Below are 24483 nucleotides of genomic sequence, written 5' to 3'. Positions count from 1 at the left end.
GAGTCCAAATTTAAGAGTTCCATACAGGAGGGCCGGGTGTTGGTGGACTTGGCTAAACTCACTTATCATCATGTTCAAGAATCTGGGGTCAAGCTCCAGATACACAACTGAAGGGAGGACGCTTCATGACTGGTGAAGCAGGTCTAGTCTACAGGTGTCTTTCTCTTTCTTTTCAGTCCCCTCTCAATTTCTATCCTGTCAAATAAAAATAAGTAGAAAGAAAAAGGGGGGCTGTGCATTGGTGCACCTGGTTGCTCACATATAGTACTAGGCGCAAGGATACACGAAAGGACCCGGGTTCCAGCCTCCTCTCCCCACTTGCAACAGTATGCCTAATGAGTGGTGAAGCAGGTCTGCAGGTGTCTTTCTCTCCCTCTCTTTCTCCCCCTCCCCTCTCAATTTCTCTCTGTCCTATGTAATGACATGGGGGGGGGGGAAAGGCCACCAGAAATGGTAGATTCCTTGTGTCAGCACCGACCCCCAGCTATAACCCTGGCAATAAAAAAAAAATTTTTCCATACAGAATCAGGCATAGGAATCTGTACCTATTAGGTAACTGACTTCTACTACAGGTGGAACAGTAAGGAACACCATGTCCCAAGTAGAATATTAAATTACAACTTAAACTGAATATGACTATAATAATGATTTGTTTTCTATTTTCACTTGTTTTCTCATCTCTGAAAATTATCTTACATACACTGCCAATGATTGTCACAACCTTTTGATGTGGATAAACTGAAGGTTAGAAAGATTAGTGTCACTGAACAAATTAATGTACTGAAAGATCACTAGCTTTCATTTCTGGTACATTAAAAATTCTAGTCAAGTTTAAATGCACAAGTATTTATAATCCTGAAAAATTCCATGTAAGTAAAAAATAGTTCAATATTAATTTATTTGGGTTAAAAAAAAAAAGCACAGCATAGCTTGTACTAAAAAAAAAAACAAAAAAAAACCACTAACTAAACCAATGGAAATAGTGCCTCCATGCTATGATAATTTCATCTGGTACCACATGGGAGCACCAGGAACGGGGGTAGCTTCATCAGTAGTAATCTGGGTATCTCCTCTTCTCTCTATGTGTAATTCTCGTCTGCTCTGCTCTGTGAGTAAAAGGGGAAAAAACCCTCCAGAGGTTGTACTTTATTGTGTGCACAAATCCTGGAAAGTCCTAGTGGCAAAAAAATGATAGTACACTTTCCATCAAAGACAATTATCTAGAATTTTTCTCTCCCAAACTAGCTTATTCCACATATACCTTCAATTTTTTTAACTTTATTTGTCACATATAAGAGAAAGGATACGTTTCATATAGTCAAAGAGAAAAAGAGAAAAAAACAGAAGTGCACAGCAATCTATATCCTACAAACACATTAATGAATAATATAAAGGAGGTAATATGACAAAAAGGAACATGAAAAATGCCCAATAGGAATTATACTCATTGACATACAGAATTCAGAGCAACTGCTGCACAATCTACCTACAGTGAAAAAATATATATAGATATACCATGACAATCTATAGTCATCTAAGAAAAAAAAACACTTCCTCAATAAGAATAAAAAGTGTTCCTTTGGTGGTGGGAATGGTGTTTATGTACACTCCTAGCAAAATGTAGACATATGAATCAGTAGTTAATTAATATGAGAGGGGGAAATCAATTGTATGTCTCAAAGTTTCTCAAAACACAAACTGAATCTTTTTAATATATAGGCTATGTATTTGATATACGGACTCTCTCAAAAGCCTAGACCAAGTAGATTAGAAGCGTCCAATAGCACAGCTATATACAAGATACTGGGTACTGTACAGCAAACCATAACAAAGAGACTTTTCAAAGTTAACCCAATTAACAAATAATGTGATGATAATATTAACTATTGATTGTCTTTTTGAACCCTAAGACAGCAGGAACCTCACATCTTCACTATAGAGCCCCTACTTCCCCCAGTCCTGGAACCCTTGGATAGGGCCCACTTTCCCGTATACATCTCCCAATCCAAACCAAATAATATTGCATCCGCCGATCACAACCTAAGCAAAGCAACGATTGCCATCTCAACATGCTTCACCTCAGACTGTATCCAGAGACTTCACGTGTGGAATGACAACCCTTCAGCTTCATTACTCGGGTGAGACCTTTCGTTTAATAGTACACTCTAATTTCATCTCAGGTAGTTCACTTTCTAACAAAGTCCCATAACCTAGATATACACCAGTTTCTGTGAGAGAGAGCTTATGTGCACACGTATCCATAAACTACTGCAAAATATATACCTGAAAGCAGGATTACACTAGAGTTTGCAGTGAGTACCTCCCTAACACTTCCTCTCCACTATTCCAAGCTTGGGATCCATGATTGCTCAACAAATTGTTTGGCTTCATATGTTAACTCTCTTTTCAATCACCAGGTTCCAGATGCCACCAGGATGCTGGCTAGGCTTCCCTGGATTGAAGACCCCACCAATGTGTCCTGGAGCTCAGCTTCCCCAGAGACACACCCTACTAGGGAAAGAGAGAGGCAGACTGGGGGTATGGACCGACCAGTCAACGCCCATGTTCAGTGGGGAAGCAACTACAGAAGCCAGACCTTCTACCTTCTGCAACCCTCAACGACTCTGGGTCCATGCTCCCAGAGGGATAGAGAATGGGAAAGCTACCATGGGAGGGAGTGGGATAGGGGGATTGGGTGGTGGGAATTGTGTGGAGTTGTACCCCTCCTACCTTATGCTTTTGTTCACTAATCCTTTCTTAAATAAAAAATTAAAAAAAAAAAGAATAAAAAGTGTTAAAACAAAAATTAAGATGAAAATGACAGTTGCAAGTATATTGAATTGCCTGTCCTTTTTTAACATTTTTAATTATCTTTCTTTCTTTCTTTCTTTCTTTCTTTCTTTATTTGGATAGAGGAAACCAGAAATTGAGAGGGAAGCAGTGATAGGGAGAAAGACAGAGAGACATCTGCAGCCCTGCTTCACCACTTCTGAAGCTTTCCCCCTGCAGATGGGGATCAGGGGCTTGAACCCAGGTCCTTGTGCATTATAATATGTGTGCTCAACCAGGTACACCACCACCCGGCCTCAAATTATCTGTCCTGTTAATAGGAAATGAGGTATAAATATGAGAACTTTTCAATTAAAAAAATCCATGAGTCTCCTTTTCCTTTTTTTTTTTTTGTTGTTGTTGTTTTGCCGCAGCACTGCTCAGATCAGGAGACTGGCTTTCATGCTGGTGCAAGGGACTGAACTTGAGACTTTGGAGCCTCAGGCATGAGAGTCTCTTTGCATAACCATTATGCTATCTACTACTGCCCTTCCTTGTGCTTTTTAACCATGCCTGTTCCCTATTCTCCACTGATGTTTTTTTTTCTACCTGTCAGTATTGTCCTTTTCACTATGCTGGGTCTCAAACACAAATATGGCTGACAGAGAATACTTGAGACCCAACATTCTATAGTGGCTGTTTACAAGGGGGGAGGAGGCTAAGTAACTGTCATGGTGGACACACTTAAACTTGAGAAGAAAAGATGAAAGAAAAAATGTCTCCAAGGTCTCTCAAGTAAGAACTGACTGAAAAAACAGGATGGCAGGAAGTCCCCAGCACCCAAGAAACCAGAGGTAGCAAATCATGGCCAAGAGAATTGCAACTAAAGGCTGGGCAAGTCATATCTTCTCTCTATGTGGTGTTTACTTCTGATGGTGATAGTCCATTTGTGAAGCACCGGAAACACTGAAAAGAAGACCACTACAGCTAGAAGTTGACAAGAACAAACATACAGGACCAAAACCTGTCCTAGAAACAACAACTTTAATGAAGGTGAGAGAAGAAAAACAGACAAGGGATGGAAGTCCAACCTGGGACTAATTAGTCTGAGAAAATTAAGATCCAAGAAGAACAAGCTAAAGGAGAAAGGTTTTGGATTATATCATTCCCCACAAGTACACTCAAGAACTTAACCCTGCTCTTTAACGTCATGAAAAGAACTCCTAGGCCCTTCCTTTGGCCCTTAAAAGCTGCAGTGAGTCCACTAATCAGACCCCTGATACAATTTCATAGTAACTGTCATTGTTCAACTTAGATACCGCTAACCTTCACCCCTAAGGATATTAATTTTATTTATCCACATTATAAAAACATATTTATAGATATTTGAAATTCTGTAAGTCTAGTCACTGTTTATAATTAGTAGATAGTTTATAACTTACATTTATAGCCCCATGTTATACATGTAAATGTAAGGTATAAACTGATAATGTTGAAAATAGAACATTAGTGAATACTATTAATCAAAACATCTAAGAAAAACTGAGATGATTTCCGTAACTAACATAAGAGGTTGGGGGATTCTTGAAGGATTCAATTACTTAGATGTTTTCAACTCCCCTTCCATACATACTCTCCACCCAATCCTATCTTTTTGTGGGAAATATGACCTCCTCATTGGCTATTTCATACCTTTAAACTGCCTATCTGTGACATCATTCTCCCACCAAACTACTACCTGGTAGAATCTTGGGGTTTCCATGGAGCTGTCTGTAAATAAGTTTGTATCATCGCAAGTGACCAGTGACCAGTGACCAGTGACCAGTAACCAATGACCTTCATACTGGACACATGTGCTCTTTGGGTTCAGCCACTCAGACATCCTCTCCTATTTTATCCTCCTCCATTATATCTGCAGTGGGTGCTTCCTCACCTCTGACTATGTCAGGTAAAGAAAGAAACTTTATGTTTTCTCATTAGAATTTTTTAATCCTAAGTGTAATAGTGGAGTCAAAAGAGCTGGAGGCCTACTTTTTGTTTTGACTAAGGCATTTATTAGTTGTATGACTTTGGGAAAATAATTGATCCTCTTAGACATAAAACTTATTTTTATATGTTACATTAATACGTTAGATTGATCATCCTCTATTCCTTTCCTTTTTTTTGTATTATTGAATGTTAAAACAAGAGGCATGGAGAAAACTAAATCAGATTCTTCCTGATAGTGTTTAAAAAGAAATAGAAAACCTAGGTGACACTGAATGCTAACTTTATACAAGATGTTTCATTCTGAATGGTCTTCCTCCACTAATATTTCAACTTCAGTATTGTAGATTTAGGTGCTGTTAAAAAGTAATTTAAGTCCTGTTAAAAGTCCAAGTTTTGAAGCTTTCTTTTTTTTTATTTGATAAGACAGAGAAATTGAGAAGGAAGGGTGAGACAGAGAGAGAGAGAAAAAGAGAGAGACAGAAAGGCATCTGAAGTATTGATAACACTGGTTGTGAAGCTTTTACCTTGCAAGTGGGGACTTGAACCTCAGTCCTTGAACATGGGAATATATACACTTAACCAGGTGTGCCACCGTATGGTCCCTTGTTTTGAAAATTTCTATCTACATTAAGTGAGAAAGAGAAAATTTGGGGGCAGCGGTTGACAGTATGCTTTATAGGGAGTCAAATATTCAAAGGTAGAGAAATTTTTTAATTTCTTTATTGGGGGATTAATGTTTTACATTCGACAGTAAATACAATAGTTTGTACATGTATAACATTTCTCAGTTTTCCTCATAACAATACAAAACCTACTAGGTCCTCTGTCATCCTTTTTGGACCTGTATTCTCCCTCCCACCCACTACAGAGTCTTTTACTTTGGTGCAAAACAGCAACTCCAGTTCAGGTTCTACTTGTATTTTCTCTTCTGATTTTGTTTTTCAACTTAAAGGTAGAGAAATTTAGGGTTGTTTTCATTAAGTACAGACTAATAGCAACCAAGAAAGAAGAGTAAATAAAAGAATGAAGAGGGAGAAGATAGAGACGAAGAATGGTACTTTGGGTTCAAATGTTGCAGAGTTTTAAATTCAAGCCAAGAGTACAATGAAAACTGTTAAGACAAAAAACAACTTAAGATCAGGACAAAACAGCTAATTTTAGTCTATTAATAGTCTACTATTATTAGTTTAAATGCCTAGACTAATAGATTGGGAAGGAAAACTTAAGTTAGAATACAGTCTCACTAGGAAAAGCTGTCATCCTTGACCCTTTAATCTTATCTAATGTCTCTCAGAATACAGATGACACTTGACATTTTGAGTATAAACATGTTAAAAATATGTTTTAGAAATTATGCTTAGAAATTATTTTTAGAAATTATGCTTAAATTATGTTTAGAAACAAGAACCCAATAAAACTGGTGATCTAGTAGACTGAAAGAAAGAGAATTTGCAATGTTTTATGTCATTTTTAGACTATATAGATTGCCTGCTGAAACTATAAAACTTTTTTTGAATTTTTAAAAAATTATCTTTATTCATTGGATAGAAACAGCCAGAAATCAATAGGGTAGGGGAAGATAGAGAGGTACCTACAGCACTGCTTCACCACTCATGAAGGTTTCCCCCTGCAGGTGGGAGCCAGGGGCTTGAACCTGGGTCCTTGTGCATTATAATGTATGCACTTAATCAGGTGTGCCACTACCTGGCCCCTAAAACATTTTTCATACATACATCAGAGGGACTAATTCCTTTGTATGATAAGTAGATTACAAGACAAGGTTGTTTATCATTATTACAAGTATTTTCTTCCTAACACAGAAAACAATGGTAATAGTTGCCAGCTGTCTTTTGATTCTAAAAGTAAGAGAAAGTCAAACCTTACACTCTAGTTCACATTTATCTGAAACAAATTATGAAGGAACCCTGGTGTTCTTACATTAAATAAAATATGCTTCAAATATATTCTAGTGATCATGATATTTTTTTAGACTTGGGGGATGATAACTTCCTATATGTTGATGATTCTTATCTAGGCTTTGAGGAGAAATATAAAACTTTCATGGTCCCACTTAAGTATTCTTTCTAGTTGTGATGTGGTTATAGTAATCAAAATATATTTCTATTAGCCTTAATGCACTTTCTGGGTAAATTTGAGCACAATAATGCAATTATTAGCTAACTCTGCTTGTACCAGTTTTTGTAGAAGTATTTGTTCACATATATTTTGGCTACCTATACATTCACATGTATTACACTTTTCTGCTTGTTATGAATTTTTTTTTCAAATTGACATGGGATTTTGGTTTCCCTCACTTGTTCCCTCTGTTTCTTTTTTTTTTCCTTTCTGATTTTCTTTATTGGGGAATTAATGTTTTACATTCAACAGTAAGTACAATGGTTTGTACATGCATAACATTCCCCAGTTTCCCATATAACAATACAACCCCCACTAGGTCCTCTGAATCCTTCTTGGACCTGTATTCTCCCCACCCACCCACCCCCACCCCAGAGTCTTTTACTTTGGTGCGATACGCCAATTCCATTTCAGGTTCTACTTGTGTTTTCTTTTCTGATCCTGTTTTTCAACTTCGGCCTGAGAGTGAGATCATCCCATATTCATCCTTCTGTTTCTGACTTCTTTCACTCAACATGATTTTTTCAAGGTCCATCCAAGATCAGCTGAAAATGGTGAAGTCACCATTTTTTACAGCTGAGTAGTATTCCATTGTGTATATATACCACAACTTGCTCAGCCACTCATCTGTTGTTGGACACCTGGATTGCTTCCAGGTTTGGGCTATTACAAATTGTGCTGCCAAGAACATATGTGTACACAGATCTTTTTGGATGGGTATGTTGTGTTCCTTAGGATATATCCCCAGGAGGGGAATTGCAGGATCATAGGGTAGGTCCATTTCTAGCCTTCTGAGAGTTCTTCAGACTGTTCTCCACAGAGGTTGGACCAATTGACATTCCCACCAGCAGTGCAGGAGGGTTCCTTTGAGCCCACACCCTCTCCAGCATTTGCTGCTGTTACCTTTTCTGATGTATGACATTCTCACAGGAGTGAAGTGGTATCTCCTTGTTGTCTTTATTTGCATTTCGCTGACAATCAAAGACTTGGAGCATTTTTTCATGCGTTTCTTGGCCTTTTGGATCTCTTCTGTGGTGAATATTCTGTCCAAGTACTCCCCCCATTTTTAAATGGGGTTATTTGTCTTTTTTGTTGTTGAGTTTGTCAAGCTCTTTATATATGTTGGTTATTAAACTCTTGTCTGATGTATGGCATGTAAAGATCTTCTCCCATTCTGTGAGGGGTCTCTTGGTTTGGGTAGTGGTTTCTTTTGCTGTGAAGAAGCTTTTTAATTTGATGTAGTCCCATAGGTTTATACTTGCTTTAGTCTTCTTTGTAACTGGATTCATTTCATTGAAGATGTCTTTAAAATGTATGCGGAAAAAGAGTTCTGCCAATATTTTCTTCTAAGTATCTGATAGTTTCTGGTCTAACATCCAAGTCCTTGATCCACTTGGAATTTACTTTTGTATTTGGTGAAATACAGTGGTTCAGTTTCATTCTTCTGCATGTTTCAACCCATTGTTTCCAACACCATTTGTTGAAGAGACTCTGCTTTCCCCATTAATAGTCTGAGCCCCTTTGTCAAAGATTAGATGTCCATAGGTGTGGGGGCTCACTTCTGGGCTCTCAATTCTATTCCACTGGTCAGTGTGTCTATTCATGTTACATTACCAAGCAGTTTTGATGACAATGGCCCTATAATACAATTTGAGATCTGGGAGTGTGATGCCTCCGGTTCTGTTCTTTTTTCTCAAGATTGTTTTGGCAATTCTAGGTCTTTTTGGTTCCAGATAAACATTTGTAGCATTTGTTCTATTCTCCTAAAAAATGTGCTTGGGATCTTAATGGGGATAGCATTAAATTTGTAGATGGCTCTGGGTAGTATATTCATTTTGATGATGTTAATTCTACCGACCCATGAACATGGAATATCTTTCCACTTCTTTGTGTCTTTTTCAATTTCCTTGAGTAGTGACTCATAATTTTCAGTGTACAAGTCTTTCACTTCTTTGGTTAGGTTTACTCCTAGATATTTTATTGTTTTTGTTGCTATAGTAAAAGGAATTGATTTCTGGATTTCGATTTCTTCTAACTTAGTGTTTGCCACTGACTTTTGAATGTTAATTTTGTAGCCTGACACCTTACTGTATTGCCTGATGATTTCCAAAAGCTTCTTGCTGGATTCCTTAGGTTTCCTGTGTATACTATCATGTCATCTGCAAATATGGAGAGTTTGACTTTTTCTCTTCCAATCTGTATCCCTTTAATTCCTTGCTCCTGCCTGATTGCTATGGCAAGAACTTCCAACACTATGTTGAATAGTAATGGTGATAGTGGGCAGCCCTGTCTAGTACCTGATCTGAGGGGAAATGCTTCCAGTTTTTCACCATTGAGTATGATGTTGGCTGTAGGTTTGCTATATATATAGACTCCACTATCTTCAGGAATTTCCCATCTATTCCCATTTTTTGTAGTGTTTTGATCATAAAGGGATGTTGTATTTTGTCCAAGGCTTTCTCTGCATCTATTGATATGACCATGTGGGTTTTTGTCTTGCTTTTGTTGATGTGGTGGATCACATTGATTGATTTACGTATATTAAACCAACCTTGCATGCCTGGGATAAACCCCATTTGGTCATGATGAACAATCTTTTTAATATACTGCTGTATCCGGTTGGCTAGAATTTTGTTCAGTATTTTAGTATCTATGTTCATCAGAGATATTGGTCTGTAGTTTTCTTTTTTGGTTGTGTCCCTGTCTGCTTTTGGTATCAGAGTGATGTTAGCTTCATAGAAGCTGGCAGGGAGTGTTCCAGTGTCTTCAATCTTCTGGAAGACTTTTAAAAGAAGAGGTATTAGTTCTTCTTTGAAGGTTTTGTAGAATTCATTTGTAAAACCATATGGTATTGGGGAGATTTTTGATAACTGTTTCAATTTCATTGGCTATGATGGGCCTGTTCATGTTATCCACTTCTTCTTTACTTAGTTTTGGAAGTTGGTAGGTATCTAGGAAATCGTCCATTTCTTCCAGGTTCTCTAGCTTGGTGGCATATAGTTGTTCATAGAAGCCTCGCATGATATGTTGAATTTCTGTGGTGTCTGTTATGATATCTCCTCTTTCATTTACTATCTGATTTATTTGGGTCTTCTCCCTTTTTTGTTTTGTGAGTCTGGCTAAAGGTTTGTCGATTTTGTTCACTCTTTTGAAGAACCAACATTTACTTTCGTTGATCTTTTGTATGGTTTTCTTATTCTCAGTGTTATTTATTTCTGCCCTAACTTTAGTGATTTCTGTCCTTCTGGTTGCTTTAGGGTTCCTTTGTTGTTCTTTGTTATGAAATTTTTACTAAGAGTTTTTCTGTCTGTCTGTACTAACTAGAAATATATTTGAGTTAATCTATAGTGTGATCTGTAGTTGATTGTAGTTAGTTGTATAATCAAACACAATATGTACTTTCATAATAATGCATGTGTGTATTGCCATGCACAAGGAAATGGGTTCAAACTCCTGATTCCCATCTGCAGAAGTGAAATTTACAAGGAGTGAAGTAATGTGTCTGGCATCTCCTTTTCTCTCCCCTTACCTCCCTCTTCTTTTATCAACTGGAGCTGGTAAAATAACTCAGTTTCTGTCTTTTTTTTTTTTTTCTTTTTTTCCTACCAGAGCAGTGTCCAGCTCTGGTTTATGATGGTGTGGGGAATTGAACATGGGACTTTGGAGCCTCAGGCATGACAGTCTGTTTGCATAACCATTATGCTATCTACCCCTGCCCTCAGTTTCTGTCTCTGTCTAATAAATACATCTTATAAGATATTGCACATGTGATACAGAAATTCATTACTGGTAATCTTGGTTTTGATTGTAAGTAAACCTATTACTTTTGCTACATTAATTATTTTCCATATATTTATCTCTAGTTCTTTTTTTTTAAATTTATTTCTTTATTGGGGAATTAATGTTTTACATTCAACAGTTAATACAATAGTTTGTACATGCATAACATTCCCCAGTTTCCCATTTAACAATACAACCCCCACTATGTCATTTATCATCCTTCATGGATCTGTATTCTCCCCACCCACCCACCCACCCCAGAGTCTTTTACTTTGGCGAAATACGCCAATTCCATTTCAGGTTCTACTTGTGTTTTCTTTTCTGATCTTGTTTTTCAACTTCTGCCTGAGAGTGAGATCATCCCATATTCATCCTTCGTTTCTGACTTATTTCTAGTTCTGTGATAAAATATCTTTCCAGAACACACTGTATCTTCCTCTATGTAAATAATATTATATACATTTTATTCACTTATGCATTATTACTCATATTTTACTGTTGTCGCTATAACGACTTTATAGATGAGAAGTTTGAATCTGAGACTCAGAAGGTCTATATGACTTCCTTCTCTCAAAAAGCACTTTTTAGGATCCGGTGGTAGTGCATGTGTTTGAGTGCACACATTACAGTGCACAAGAACCTGGGTTCAAGCCCTCTGTCCCCACCTGCATGGGGAAAGCTTCACAAGTGGTGGAGCCGTGTTGCTGGTGTCTCTCTCCTTCTTCCCTCTCAATTTTTCTCTGTCTCTAGCCAATAAATAAAAAAATAAAAATAAAGTAAAAATAGGGGCCAGGCAGTAGCATACCTGGTTAAGTGCATACACTACAGTGTACAAGGACCCAGGTTCAAGCCCCTGGTCCCCACCTGCAGCAGGAAAACTTCAGGTTAAGCAGGGCTGCCAGTGTCTCTCAGTCTCTCTCCATCTCTATCTCCCCCATTTATTACTATCCAATAATAATAAATAAATAAAATATTAAAAAATAAAATAAAAAATAAAAACTATACACAATTTTTGACAATCTCTTAGGTAGTCACTGAGGGGAGTAAAATTGATTCTTTTTTTTTTAAGTTTTCATTGTTTTTTACTCTTTTTAAATATTTATCTTTATTTATTTGCTACAGACAGCCAGAAATAGAGAGGAAGGGGGATATACAGAGGGAGAGACAAAGAGACCTCTGCATCACTGCTTCACCACTTTTGAAGTTTTCCTCCTGCAGGTGAAAAGTGGGACTTGAACCCAAGTCCTTAAGCATTGTAAGATGTGAACTCAACCAGGTGTACCACCACCGGTAAAAGAGTAAAAGTAAAAGACTCTGGGGTGGGTGGGTGGGGAGAATATAGGTTCCACTGCTTCTGGAAAAGGATGATAGAGGACGTAGTGGGGGCTGAACTGTTATGTGGAAAACTGAAAAATGTTATGCATGTACAAACTATTGTATTTACTGTCAAATGTAAGACATTAATCCCCAATAAAGAAAACAAAGAGAACTTAAGACAATAAAAAAGAATACTCATCATGAAGCAGTTAAGTCCAAATAGTGAAATAATAACAATAGTAATAATGACAATAATAATAATAAACTGGATTTAGTTATACTTGAATTGTACAAAGTAAGTAAGCCTCTGAAGATCATAATGGTGATAGTTTTACTAATTTCATTTCTACCAGGGTTACTACATACCATGGTGCCTGAACAATGAATCCAACTGTCCTCATAGCCATTTTTTTCTTTTTCTTCTTTTATCTTTCTCTCTATCTTTTTTTTTTCTTCTTATACGACAGAAAGAAACTGAGAGGGGAGTGAGACAGAAAGAGAGAGTAAAGTTAAGCACTGCTTTACTGCTCATGAAGCACCCTCCACACCTGCAGGTGGGACCAGGGACTTGAACTCAGAAACTGAACATGGTAACAGTGTAGTGCTCAACCAGTTCTGTCATCATCTGGCTACCTTATGTTTTAAATATTTATTTACATTATTATTTTTGGATATAAACAGAAATTTAGAGAGGAGGGAAGAATAGGGAAGGAGAGACAGAGAAGTAGAGGCAGAGAGACCTGCAGCACTGCTTCACCATTTGTGAAGCTTCCCACTATGCAGATGGGAACTAAGGGCTAGAACCTGAATCCTTGCACACTGTAAAATGTGCACGCTCCAGGGTGTGCTGCCACTCAGCCATAGCACCTATATTCTATTAACTGGCCAAAAAAAATCTATATTAAAAGATTTATTTCTCTGAGCTTTGTAAATAAAAATGTTAGAAGTTCTCCAGGGTTATCACTGAGGCTTGGTGCTAGCACTATGAATCCACTGCTCCTGGCAGCCTTCCTGCTCCCCCACCCCAATTTTATTAGATAGGACAGAGAGAAAAATAAGAGCGATGGGGAAGATCGAGAGGGAGAGAGAAAGGCACCTAAGACCTGATTTGCCTCTTATGATAACTTCTCCTCAGCAGGTAGGAAGCAGGGGACTCAAACCTGGATCACTGAGCTTAGTACTATGTGCACGTAAATGGGTGCACCACCCCCTGGGTCCCAGAATTTACTAGCATTAAAATGCTTCCACTAGGCCCATCAAAATAACACACTTGAACAGTGTGCTGCTTTCTCATGTGTCCAAACCAGGTTCAAGCCCAGCCCCAACTGCAATGAAAAATCTTAGGTGCTGTGGTATCATCTATTATTGTCTGCCTTTACATTTTTATAGCTTTAGCTATGATAACAACAACAAAGTAAAATATTCCATTCTAGGAAACAGCATTTGAATAAATAGCAGTATAGTCTCCAGGGAAAGGTAGGACAAGCTGAAGTCATCTTTGACTCAGAATAACCTAAGAACCAGAGCACCTGAATATCTAGTATACTCAGCCTATGGTGGGAATCGAGGAGCCATCAAAATGCTCCAGCACTTAAAATCACCAAACATTGTTTTTATTTTATATTTATATTATTTTTATTTTTTTACCAGAGCACTGATCAGCTCTAGATTTTGATGATATGGGGAATTGAACCTGGGAGTTTAGAGACTCAGGCTTGACAGTCTGTGGTCATAACCATTATGGTATCTACCTCTGTCGACATTGTTTGTTTTTGCTCTCACTTCTTCTAGCGTTTGCCTTTGCTCTCACTAAGGATCAGTATTAAAGACTTCCTGATGGTAATAACTTTAAATTTAGACTGATAAGTGAAACTGATCAATATCACTGATTTTTTTTATCATTATCTTGTTCACTACAGAAAATTTCCAAAACTCAACATTACTGGGAACTTCAAATTCATTACAGTTCTCTCTGCCTATTGTGAGCAGTGCAGCTTCCCTAACAGCAAGCGTCTGCAACTTCTCCAGAGACTCTTCTCCAGCTGTCAGCTCCCCATGGCTACTACCATCAGCCTCTAACACCTCTTTACAACCACTCATGCCTAGCGCTTACCTTTACCAGCAGCCTAGCACAACCACGTTGCCTAGAGGTACTGGCCAGAGCCAGATCTCCACTTCAGCTACTTCCTACCCAAGTATCTTGGAGTGGGATGTCACAGGAAGCACTGAAAACAAGTCATCTTCTCTTGAAGACTTCACTGTGACCCTCATTGACCAAGACAAAGCTGTCGCCTCCATGTCTATGGTAGCTCAGTATGATAAAACTCCAGGTGCCAAAAACATGATTACTATGTATCCATCCCTTTCTGCCAGCCTTGTGCAGGGGACAACATATCAGATTCCAAATCAGGCACCTAGCTTGGCACTTCCCTATCAGGAAGGAAACCAGGTATATTACTGTAATCAAGGCACACTGGGGCCTCTGCTGTCTGGAGAACTTGGACCCTGCCTGCAGTCCTATGGCTCTGAGTCATACCCAGAAAATAGGGGCTCTGTTCCTCAAACTTTAAACAACTTATATCCTGAAATGGTGATGGTACTCAAGGAGGTTCAGCCCACAAATACACTACCACCAGTCTCCACCTCTGGAATGTACTACTCTGTGTCAACTCAACCCAGCACAGAAACCGGTTTACAAGGTGAGTGTGAGCAGTATTAGAGTTCACAGTTAGGGAATTAGTGAGTCCACAGATAACGTATAACTTAAGTTCTGAGGTTACTCTCACTTGTACTGTGCTCTCTACTTTCAAACACTATGTAAGAACCTCTAATGCAGATGTTATCAAAACTGTCTAGGTTACATAACATAACATGATGTGACATAACAAACATAACATAACATCAGAACAAATTAAGAACTACATTTCTTTCACTACCATAATTTATCAGTTTCCTGTACTATCACACTGTAAGGAATGCCCTCACTTAAATTGTTGTTCTAGACTCTTAAGAAGGCATTTCAGAACTCTTGCTGTGATAAGTTCATTTGAATTCCTCTCACTGCTCTACACCAAGATTTAAGTTCAGTGTTCTGAGATACTGTCAAAAGAAATAAAGCCAAGAAATTGTCATTGCTTGTATATATCACAAATATGGTATCTATTTTTAGGGTCCATAATGTATTCTTATTTTCTCAATAAAGTGGAGAGAATTGAGAAGACTGGTGAGAGTGCTAGATTGTATAAAACATTTCAAAATCTGAAATTAATTTTATTTGGCTTTCAATAACTATGAAATAAAACAAAACTGATAAGCAATGACAACATATGTTCACCATTAAGAACTTCTTTTTTTTTAAAGATTTTATTTATTCATTAATGAGAAAGATAGGAGAGAGAGAAAGAACCAGATATCACTCTGGTATATGTACTGCCAGGGATTGAACTCAGGATCTCTTGCTTGAGAGTCTAGTGCTTTAGCCACTGCTCCACCTCCCAGACCACATTAAGAACTTCTTAATGCCAAGCAAGGGCCTGGTCCTGATTTCTATGAAAATCTAGTAGAAATACCTGCCCATTGCTGGAAGGTGCTCAGTGTTGTACTGGTGCCTTAGAGGGGAATATCTCAGTTACCAAGGACTGACTTGCTCCTTGATTTCTTTGTAGTGATGGACCCTTCATTGGGGATGGAGACTTCCTATGGATTGCAACACCCAGGTCAGACACTTTGTCTGTCCCAATCTCCAGAATTCACCAAGGCAGGAAGTAGCCAAATCCAGATTCTTGACAGGCACTCATCGCCTGAGGTTGGGGAAATTCCTATGCTAACTCCAATTCAGAGTTCCGGTAACCTGGCTCTGCCTCCCACGCAAAACCTGGAACAAACACAGAATAAAAATTTGAATGAGATTAACATCGAACTTGCCAAGTCTCTTGATGCCTATCAGATCCCAATAGAAAATGAAGACCCTCCACTGTGCCCTCTAGAAATCCCTGACATTCAACAACTCCTGGCCTGCCTAGACCCTCTTGGCCAAGAGAACCAGTCTGGTTGTGAAAATATAGGCCTGAGGAACAATATTCTGTGCCACAACGATCAGGAAACACTTGAAAATGGGGCTAAACCTTGTGGTGGTTTTGCTGACATCACTACACCAGTGGGAGAGATTCACCTGCCCCAGCTCTTTTATTCCTTCAGTGACCTTGACCAAGCCAAAGATTTCAACACATTCCAAGTCAAAGATGAGGGAGTCATCAAATTTAGTGAGGTGCAAGGAGAGTCAAGTGTCATGAAAAGTCTCTCTGATGATGTCAGGAATATCACACATGTGGCTTCCAAGCCTGTGGATGGTCCTCTCAAGGCTGACACCCTGCAAAACAGCCAAGAGAGTGTGCTGGTAGGACAAGTGGTTCTCTGCAATGAAGAACCCAATGACAGGGCTCCTACTGACATCGAAAAGCTTCCTAATGACAAATCTCAGAAAGCTGCATCCAGCAGGATCAGCAAAACAAAGAACCAGGGGCAGAAAAAGACCAAAGAAAACACCAAAATAACTGATGAGAATAAAGCATCAGGGAACAAAGTCAAGACAGAAGAGAAACCAACTATTGCCGGGATGAAGCGTAAGAAAAATCAGCCTGACTTTAGTCCAGAGGTCTTTAAGAAGCCTCGAAGCTGCCTAGGCTTGCATATGCTGGAGTCGGTGCAGGTTTTTCACGCACTAGGGAAGAAGAGTGACAAGAAAACTGGGCTCTCTTCCTCTCGGGCCCTTGGAAACCCAAGTAGACCCAAAGACCCCCAGCAGTTGTCTACAGCTGTCAAAGCATGGTTAGATGCCCCAGGTGAGGGGACAGCCCTGAAAGCACCCAGCAATGCTGAGGAAGAGTGTTCCTCTCCCTCCCAGTATGAGCTGCCGCCACCTGGGAAAGTGAAGTTGGTGCCTTTGCCTTTTCCAGCCTTGGACAAGTCTCAAGCTCGACCTGTTCCTCGAAGGCCACAACCTTTGTCCTCACATCGGCCTGCTGTGGCTTATCCTGCCAGACCCGAGTCTGCTAACTCAGCTCAACCTACTGCTGTCAATCCCTCTTGTCCAACTGCTGCAGCTTTGACAGCTCCTGCCAGACCAGCTCAGCCAGTTTTGAACAACCCAACTCGCTCAGCTATGACCAACCCTATTCGCTCCAGTGTGTCTCATTCTGCTGCTTCTAGGCCTGCACCTTACAAAACATCATCTTGTATTTCTCTCCAGCGGCAGTCTGTTCCCACTACTGGCATCAAGCGCCAGTCTCCACCCAAGTCACAAAACCAGTTTCTGATCCAGGATTTCTGCTTCCAACCAATCCCATGGAGAAAGCCCAATGTCCCTGAGCCAGTAATGTCAACTCCCATTACAAAAGAGCAGAGGCCAGAGCGGGAGGCCATGAAGAGAAAAGCTCAGCAAGAGCGTGAGAATGCTGCCAAGTACACGGCTTTGGGGAAAATGCAGTATTTCATTGAAAGGGAAAAAGAGATGGAAATCGCTCGGTACTATGGCTATGTAAAATAAGAATTGCTACGATTCTTGGTGACAACTGGCTACCAACTCTCTGTTCCTATGCAGACAGATACACATTTCTCTATTTATTATGATCCATTTGATAGCTAATAAATTGAATAAATGTAATAGAATTGATAAGTGCACAAGTAATAAAAGTATTTTTGTTTGGAACTGCTGTTAGCTGCAGCTTCTCTTTGGTGAGGGGTGGTGATCAAATGAATGCATGAGAAAGAACTCAAAAGTTGGATGGGAGGATGAGGGAAAGGGGTTAAGAAAGAGTGTAGGAGGAATATGGTCCAGGAGTAAGGAGGTAGAAAGACAGGAAGTCTGTGGCACTGACTAAAAGAAGCCAGGATGGAAGAAATGGAAGGATCCTAGGTTAGAGTTAAAATAAACTTTGATTGGGTTGAAGACAGCAGAAATCAAATATGGGTTGGACAGAAAAAAAAGTAAAAAAAAAAAAAAAAGAAAGGATTTCGAGTAGGGGAGATGGATAGAATAATGGTTATGCTGAAAGACTGATGTTGATAAATTCTGAGGTTTCTGTCCTCTGAACCATCATTTGCCAGCACTGAGAAGTGCTCTGGTAAAAAGAAAAGAAAAGAAAAAACAAGAAAGAATAACTTTCATGGGTGTGTGGGGATTAGGGCTTGGTCTTTCTTTTATTTCAGAACCACTTAACTGGTATTTTAATGTGTTATTCCTCATTTTACTCTTTATTGGGAGTATTAATAGTTTATAGTCAACAATAAAGTACAGTACTTCATACATATGTAACATTCTAGTTTTCCACATAACAATTCAATCCCCTCTATCAACAGGTATTTAGAAAACAATAGATTAAGGAGACAAATCCAAGATGTTTGGTTCACTTTTTCAAGCAATGATTTTATCTGAGGAGGATGCATATAAAACCTTAGGGAAATCTACCCAATGAGTGACCAGGGTTCAGAGTCTTCCAGTGGCTGACATTTTCTTTGTTTTGATTTTTAAATTTATTTTGGACAGAAACAAATCCAGAGGGAAGGAATAAATAGAGAGGAAGATGGTGATGAGAGGGAGGAGGACACCTCAATTGCTGTTTCACCACTCTTGTAACTTCCCCCTTGTCGGTGGACACCTGAAGCTTGAAACCAGGTCCTTGTGCACCAGTGGAAGCTGCTAACCAGAGTCTATCCAAGTAAACTGCTGCATCATGACACCCTCCCAGAATAGGCTCTGGGTTTTGAATCAACATTGACTCAACACCTGCACACACCTGACCCAAGACATGCACCCCTTCAGTCCATTTCCACAACACACACAGCCACTATCCTAGTGCCCCTTTACTAGGGAGGAGCAGCAGTGAGCTGAGGTTGCATTTTTGCAAGCAGGGGGCAAGGCCTCAATAAGAGGCCTATATGCCTCCAAACTTCTGTGTTTGCAAGTTCCCATAGGCGGCCAACCTGGCTCTTAACACACAGCATCCAGAAGCTCCTGGTGGAGGAGATCAGACGTCTGTTTCTGACTTATTTCACTTAGCATGATTTCTTCAAGCTCCATCCAAGTGATCTCCCAAACTTCTATATCCCTGGCATTCTTGCTGTCTCACCCTGTGGCTATAAAAAATACTTACTAGTCCCCATTTATGAAGCTACCTGTACAAATAATTTAAGTACTTATGCCTGCACTATACTGGATAGTGGGCCCCAGTGAGATCAGGTTCTAATCACTGAAACCTGTGTTACTTCATATAGAAAAAGGTCCTTTACATGTGTAATTGAATTAAAGGTCTAGGAGTGGGAAGAATTTTCTGGATTACCAGAAAGAGCCCTTAGATTTGATACAACTTGTCCTGCAGAAGCTCCCAGGTGTTGGTTAGTACTGGAGCCCTGGTCCTCAAACATGTCACTCTATAGGGTAAGCTACCTTCTTGTCTCCAATTTTCTACTTTGTAGGCTATTTAGTTGGGGTGACTTGTTAGAGTATTCCCAAGAAAAGTACTTTGATAATATAATACACTGCCCAATAATACAATGACCTCATGACTATGTATATATTTGAAAGATATCACATATAAGGGTTTAAATATTTTTTATGTTTTACTCTTAAGCACATTTACCTGATAACTAAACAAGATCTCAAACCTTGACTTATATTGAACATGGCCAGCTTTGTCTATTTCTCCACAGTGTCTATTTCTCCACAGTAGTTTGTTTGTTTTTGCCACCAGGGTTATCACTGGGGCTCATTGACTGCACAATGAAGCCACCACTCCCTATAGCTATTTTTCATATACTAATTTTAAATTTTTCTTAGACAGAACAGAGAGAATTTCAGAGGGATGACAGAGATAAGGAGGGAGAAAGAAAGACACCTGCAAACGACTTCACTGCTCATGAAGCTCCCCCCCCCAACAAGTACGGAGTAGAGGCTTAAATCAAGGTCCCTGAGCTTAGTAGCTTGTGCATTCATCTGGGTGTGGCCCCTCCCAGCCCCTCGGCTTTTTTATATTTATTTTTATTATTTATTCCCTTTTGTTGCCCTTGTTGTTTTATTGTTGTAGTTATTATTGATGTCGTTGTTGTTGGATAGGACAGAGAGAAATGGAGAGAGGAGGGAAAGACAGAGAGGGGGAGAGAAAGATAGACACCTGCAGACCTGCTTCACCGCTTGTTAAACGATTCCCCTGCAGGTGGGGAGCTGGGGGGCTTGAACCAGGATCCTTACGCCGGTCCTTGCGCTTTACGCCACGTGCGCTTAACCCGCTGTGCTACCACCCAACTCCCTCCACATTGGGTTTATTTTTTAATTTTTTTATTTCTTTATTGGGGAATTAATGTTTTACATTCAACAGTAAATACAATAGTTTGTACATGCATAACATTTCCCAGTTTTCCATATAACAATACAACACCCACTAGGTCCTCTGTCATTCTTCTCGGATCTATATTCTCCCACCCACCCACCCCAGAGTCTTTTACTTTGGTGCAATATGCCAATTCCAGTTCAGGTTCTACTCCACATTGGGTTTTAAATCGTACTTGCTTTTTTTATAACAGCTACTGCCAAAAACCCAACTTCGAAAATATGACAGCATTAAAAGGAAAGTAATGACCTAACACTGAACCTGTGAGCTAAATGTATTTAACATGTCATGTGTGACCATAAATCTTTAAATATTTATTTCTGTATCTCCTAGGTTTCACACGAGTGATTTCACCATTCTCAGCCAAAAGCTAAAATTTCCACTCTTTTGGTTTCACACTGAGATAGAAAGGGAGAGACACCACAGCACAGGAACTTTCCCGATGCCACAGCATTTCCACATGATGGCAGAATTCCAGCTTGGGCCTGGTGCATGCTAAAGCATGCACCCTATTGGGTAAACTCTCTCCCACCAACCCTCCCATCCCACCCACCACCTCCATTTTAAATATCCTGCTAAACACTGATATGTTTGCTATAGTGGCCTGGGGCACATAGTGTACCCTCTAAACCACAGTCTTAGTTGAGTTCCCTGTTCTCACCTTTCTCCCCAAAAAATGTGTCAACACAGCCACCATAATGAGTCTTTCAAACTGTAATTTAGGCCCTGACCCTCTTCTGACCTTCCTATGGACCCTTTTTTTCTTCAGAATCAAAGCCAACAACCTCACAAAGGCCTATAAGGCCCTACCTATAAAAGGCAACTCTTTTACAGAAAGTCAGATATGTTGGTCTTTGTAGACTCAATTTTCTCTGATTCAGCACTCTACTCTGCAGCTGTCGCTTGAAAGTAACCATGAGTGGTCCAGGAGGTAGTGCAGTGGATAGAGGCTTCGGACTCTCAAGCATGAGGTCCCAAGTTCAATTCCTGGCAACACATGTACCAGAGTGATGTCTGGTTCTTTCTCTCTCTCCTATCATTTCTCATGAATAAATAAATAAATAAAATCTTTAAAGAAATAATAAAAATAAATAAAAGAGAAAGTAGCCACAGAAAATATATAAACAAGTGTTCAAACTTCACTTACAAAGACAGTCAGCACTGTGGTTTGCTGACCACTGTCCTACACAATCCACTGCTGCACTCATATTATTCCACTCACTTTATTCCAGTCACATGGAGCCTAGCAGTTCCTTAAATCCACCAACAAGCTCCTGGCATGGAGACTTTTCACTGGCTGTTCCCTACCTGGAATACCATTTTACCTGCTTGTGATCTTCACTCAGATCTGTGAAGGCTTCTCTGACCTCACTATATGGAAGTATAATTGGCTCTTCTTCTCTTTTCCTTTATAGAGACCAATTTTGATGACACTACTTAGAAATTTTCTACAGTGTGATATACTTGTTTATTGCCTTAATTTATAGTTTGGACTAGAGAAATAGCATGATGGTTACACAAAAGACTCTCATGCCTAAGGCTCTAATGTCCCAGGTTCAGTTCCTTGCAACAGCATAAACATGAACTGAGCAATGCAATGGAGAGTCAGTCTCCCCCCCACACCTCATTAAAATAAATGCATTCAGCAAAGAAGCAATTACAGAAGACAAACATTCCACCTTCTGTACCCCATAAAGAATTTTGGTTCATATTCCCAGAGGGATAAAGAATAGGGAAGCTTTCAATGGGGGGGGGGATGGGACATGGAACTTTGATGGTGGGAACTGTGTAAAATTGTACCCCATTTATCTTAAAATTATGTTAATCATTATTAAATCACTAATAAAAAAGAAATGAAAAAAATTAAAATAAATTAAAAAATAATTTATAATCCATCACCATAAGGTAACACCCTTGAGAAGTAGTACTTTTTGCTTGTTTTCCAATCTCTGCTTGATACAAAGAACAGTATTTGGTCCATTATAGGTATTCAATAGATATTAGTCAAATGACTGGCTGAATATTTTTTCATAGAATATAAAAATATTGGCATGAAATTCTTAAAAACAATTTTTACCTTTTTTTTATTGTCACCAGGCTTATCACTTGGGCTTGGTCCCTGCATGAGAAGTCCACCACTCCCAGTAGCTACTTTTTATGGAATTGAGAGAATTGGAGAGGGAGCAGGAATAGAGAGGGAGAGAAGGAGAGAAGGAGAGACAGAAAGAGAGAGAGAGAGATGGTGCAAGCGAATGAGAGAGATACTTACAGCTCTGCTTCACTGTTTGTAAAGCTCCTCCCCTGCAGGTGGGGACCAGGGACTGAATCTGGGACCTTGCTCATGGTAGCATTTGTCCTAAACTGGTTGCACTACCACCATGAAATTCTTTTATTCAAATTGATAGTGCACAGTGATATGCCAATATTTGTAAAGAAGTATGCAAACCACAAATATAATGGTAAAAAACTCCAACCCAAAGTGGCAAGCCCCAAAATTCTAAAATTTCTTTTTTTATTACCTTTATTTATTTTTTCATAGAGATAGCAAGAAATAAGAGGAAAGGGGGTGATAGAGAAGGTGAGAGACAGAGAGACCCATGCAACACACTTCACCACTTGCAAAGTTTTTCCCTTGCAAGTGGGGACTGGGGGATTGAACCCGGGTCCTTGTGCACTGTAACATGTGCACCCAATATGGTGTGCCACAACCTGGCCCCAAAATTCTAAACTTTCTTTTTGTCCCGTTTAACTTATACTGCAAACTACAGCTTACAGAATGGCACTTATACCTAAAACAAAAAGTTTTAAGTATTAGAAAATAAACTATATAATCTACAACTAACTGACTGGTAACCTAAGAAAATAATATGCCTAAGATAAAATGGTGCACTTCCTCTCTCTCTCCCTCTCCCCCTCTTTCTCTCTGTGCCTGACTGACTGACTGACTGACTGACTCACTCACTCACTCACTCACTCCTCTCTCTCCCTTTCTCTTTCTCTCTGAGCCTGCCTCACTCACTCACTCCCTACCTCTGTCATTCTCTCTCCATCTCTATCTGTCTTTAAGTATTGATTATATCAAAACATACATATATGAAAGACTTTTGCAACATGCATAAGAACTTATTTTCCTGAGGATCGGGTGGTAGTGCAGGGGTTCAGCACACATGGTGCAAAGCACAAGGACCGGAGCAAGGAACTAGTTCGAGTCCCAGGCTCTCCACCTGCAGGGAGGTCGCTTCATTTTATTTTTCATTTTATTTTTCCAGTGCGAGGTCACAGCAACAATTTTTTTCAATACATTTTTAAAAATATTTTATTATTGGGAGTCTGGCTGTAGCGCAGCGGGTTAAGCGCAGGTGGTGCAAAGCACAAGGACCAGCGTAAGGATCCCGGTTCAAACCCCGGTTCCCCACCTGCAGGGGAGTCCCTTCACAAGCAGTGAAGCAGGTCTGCAGGTGTCTATCTTTCTCTCCCCCTCTCTGTCTTCCCCTCCTCTCTCCATTTCTCTCTGTCCTATCCAACAACGATGACAACAATAACTACAACAATAAAACAACAAGGGCAACAAAAGGGAATAAACAAATAAAAAATAAATATTTAAAAAATATTATCTTTATTTATTGCATAAAGACAGCTAGAAATTGAGAGAGAATGGGGGATAGAAAGGAAGAGAGACAGAGCGACACTTGCAGCACTACTTCACCACTCATGAAGCTTTCTCCCTTCAGGTGGGGACCGGAGACTCGAACCTGTGTCCTTGCACATTGTAACATGTGCGCTCAGCCAGGTGTGCTACCACCTGGCCCCTCAGCAACAAATTTTTATAGCTTTCAGCTTTTGTTTTCATTTTTATTTCTGATTAATAGTGGATAACAAGATTGTAAGATCATAAAGATTTTTCTTTTTTTATTAGTTATTTACAAAATTACAAAATAATGGGTACAATTCCACATTATTCCCACCACCAGAGTTCTGTGTCCCCATTCTCTCCATTGGAAACTTCAATGGTTCTCCCAATATCACAGATACTGGTTTATTCTTACTTCTATAACTATCTATCTATCTATATGTATTTTTGCCCATTTAATATATGGTACTGCCTTCT

The 24483-nt window shown here is 39.4% G+C and overlaps 1 protein-coding gene across 2 annotated transcripts; it reads left to right on the top strand.

The window, feature by feature from the left end:
* Positions 1–3417: 3417 nt before the first annotated feature.
* C3H2orf78 (chromosome 3 C2orf78 homolog) lies at positions 3418–17698 on the top strand. 2 transcript variants are annotated; one of them, XM_060188581.1, is made up of 3 exons: positions 4592–4717; positions 13911–14690; positions 15657–17698. In XM_060188581.1, the coding sequence occupies exons 1-3, from the start codon at positions 4621–4623 to the stop codon at positions 17534–17536; spliced, it is 2757 nt and encodes a 918-aa protein (XP_060044564.1). In that variant the 5' UTR covers positions 4592–4620; the 3' UTR covers positions 17537–17698. The 2 variants fall into 2 exon arrangements, 1 of the variants encoding a protein (XP_060044564.1); XR_009549118.1 differs by lacking the exons at positions 4592–4717; positions 15657–17698 and adding an exon at positions 3418–4024 and having other exon boundaries at positions 13911–14001.
* The last annotated feature ends 6785 nt before the right edge of the window (positions 17699–24483 follow it).

This window comes from Erinaceus europaeus, chromosome 3 (genome assembly GCF_950295315.1).
Source record: "Erinaceus europaeus chromosome 3, mEriEur2.1, whole genome shotgun sequence".
NCBI classification, from domain to species: Eukaryota; Metazoa; Chordata; class Mammalia; order Eulipotyphla; family Erinaceidae; genus Erinaceus; species Erinaceus europaeus.
The sequence above is the reverse complement of the archived record's forward strand: the minus strand, read 5'-3'. Positions and strand labels throughout refer to the sequence as shown.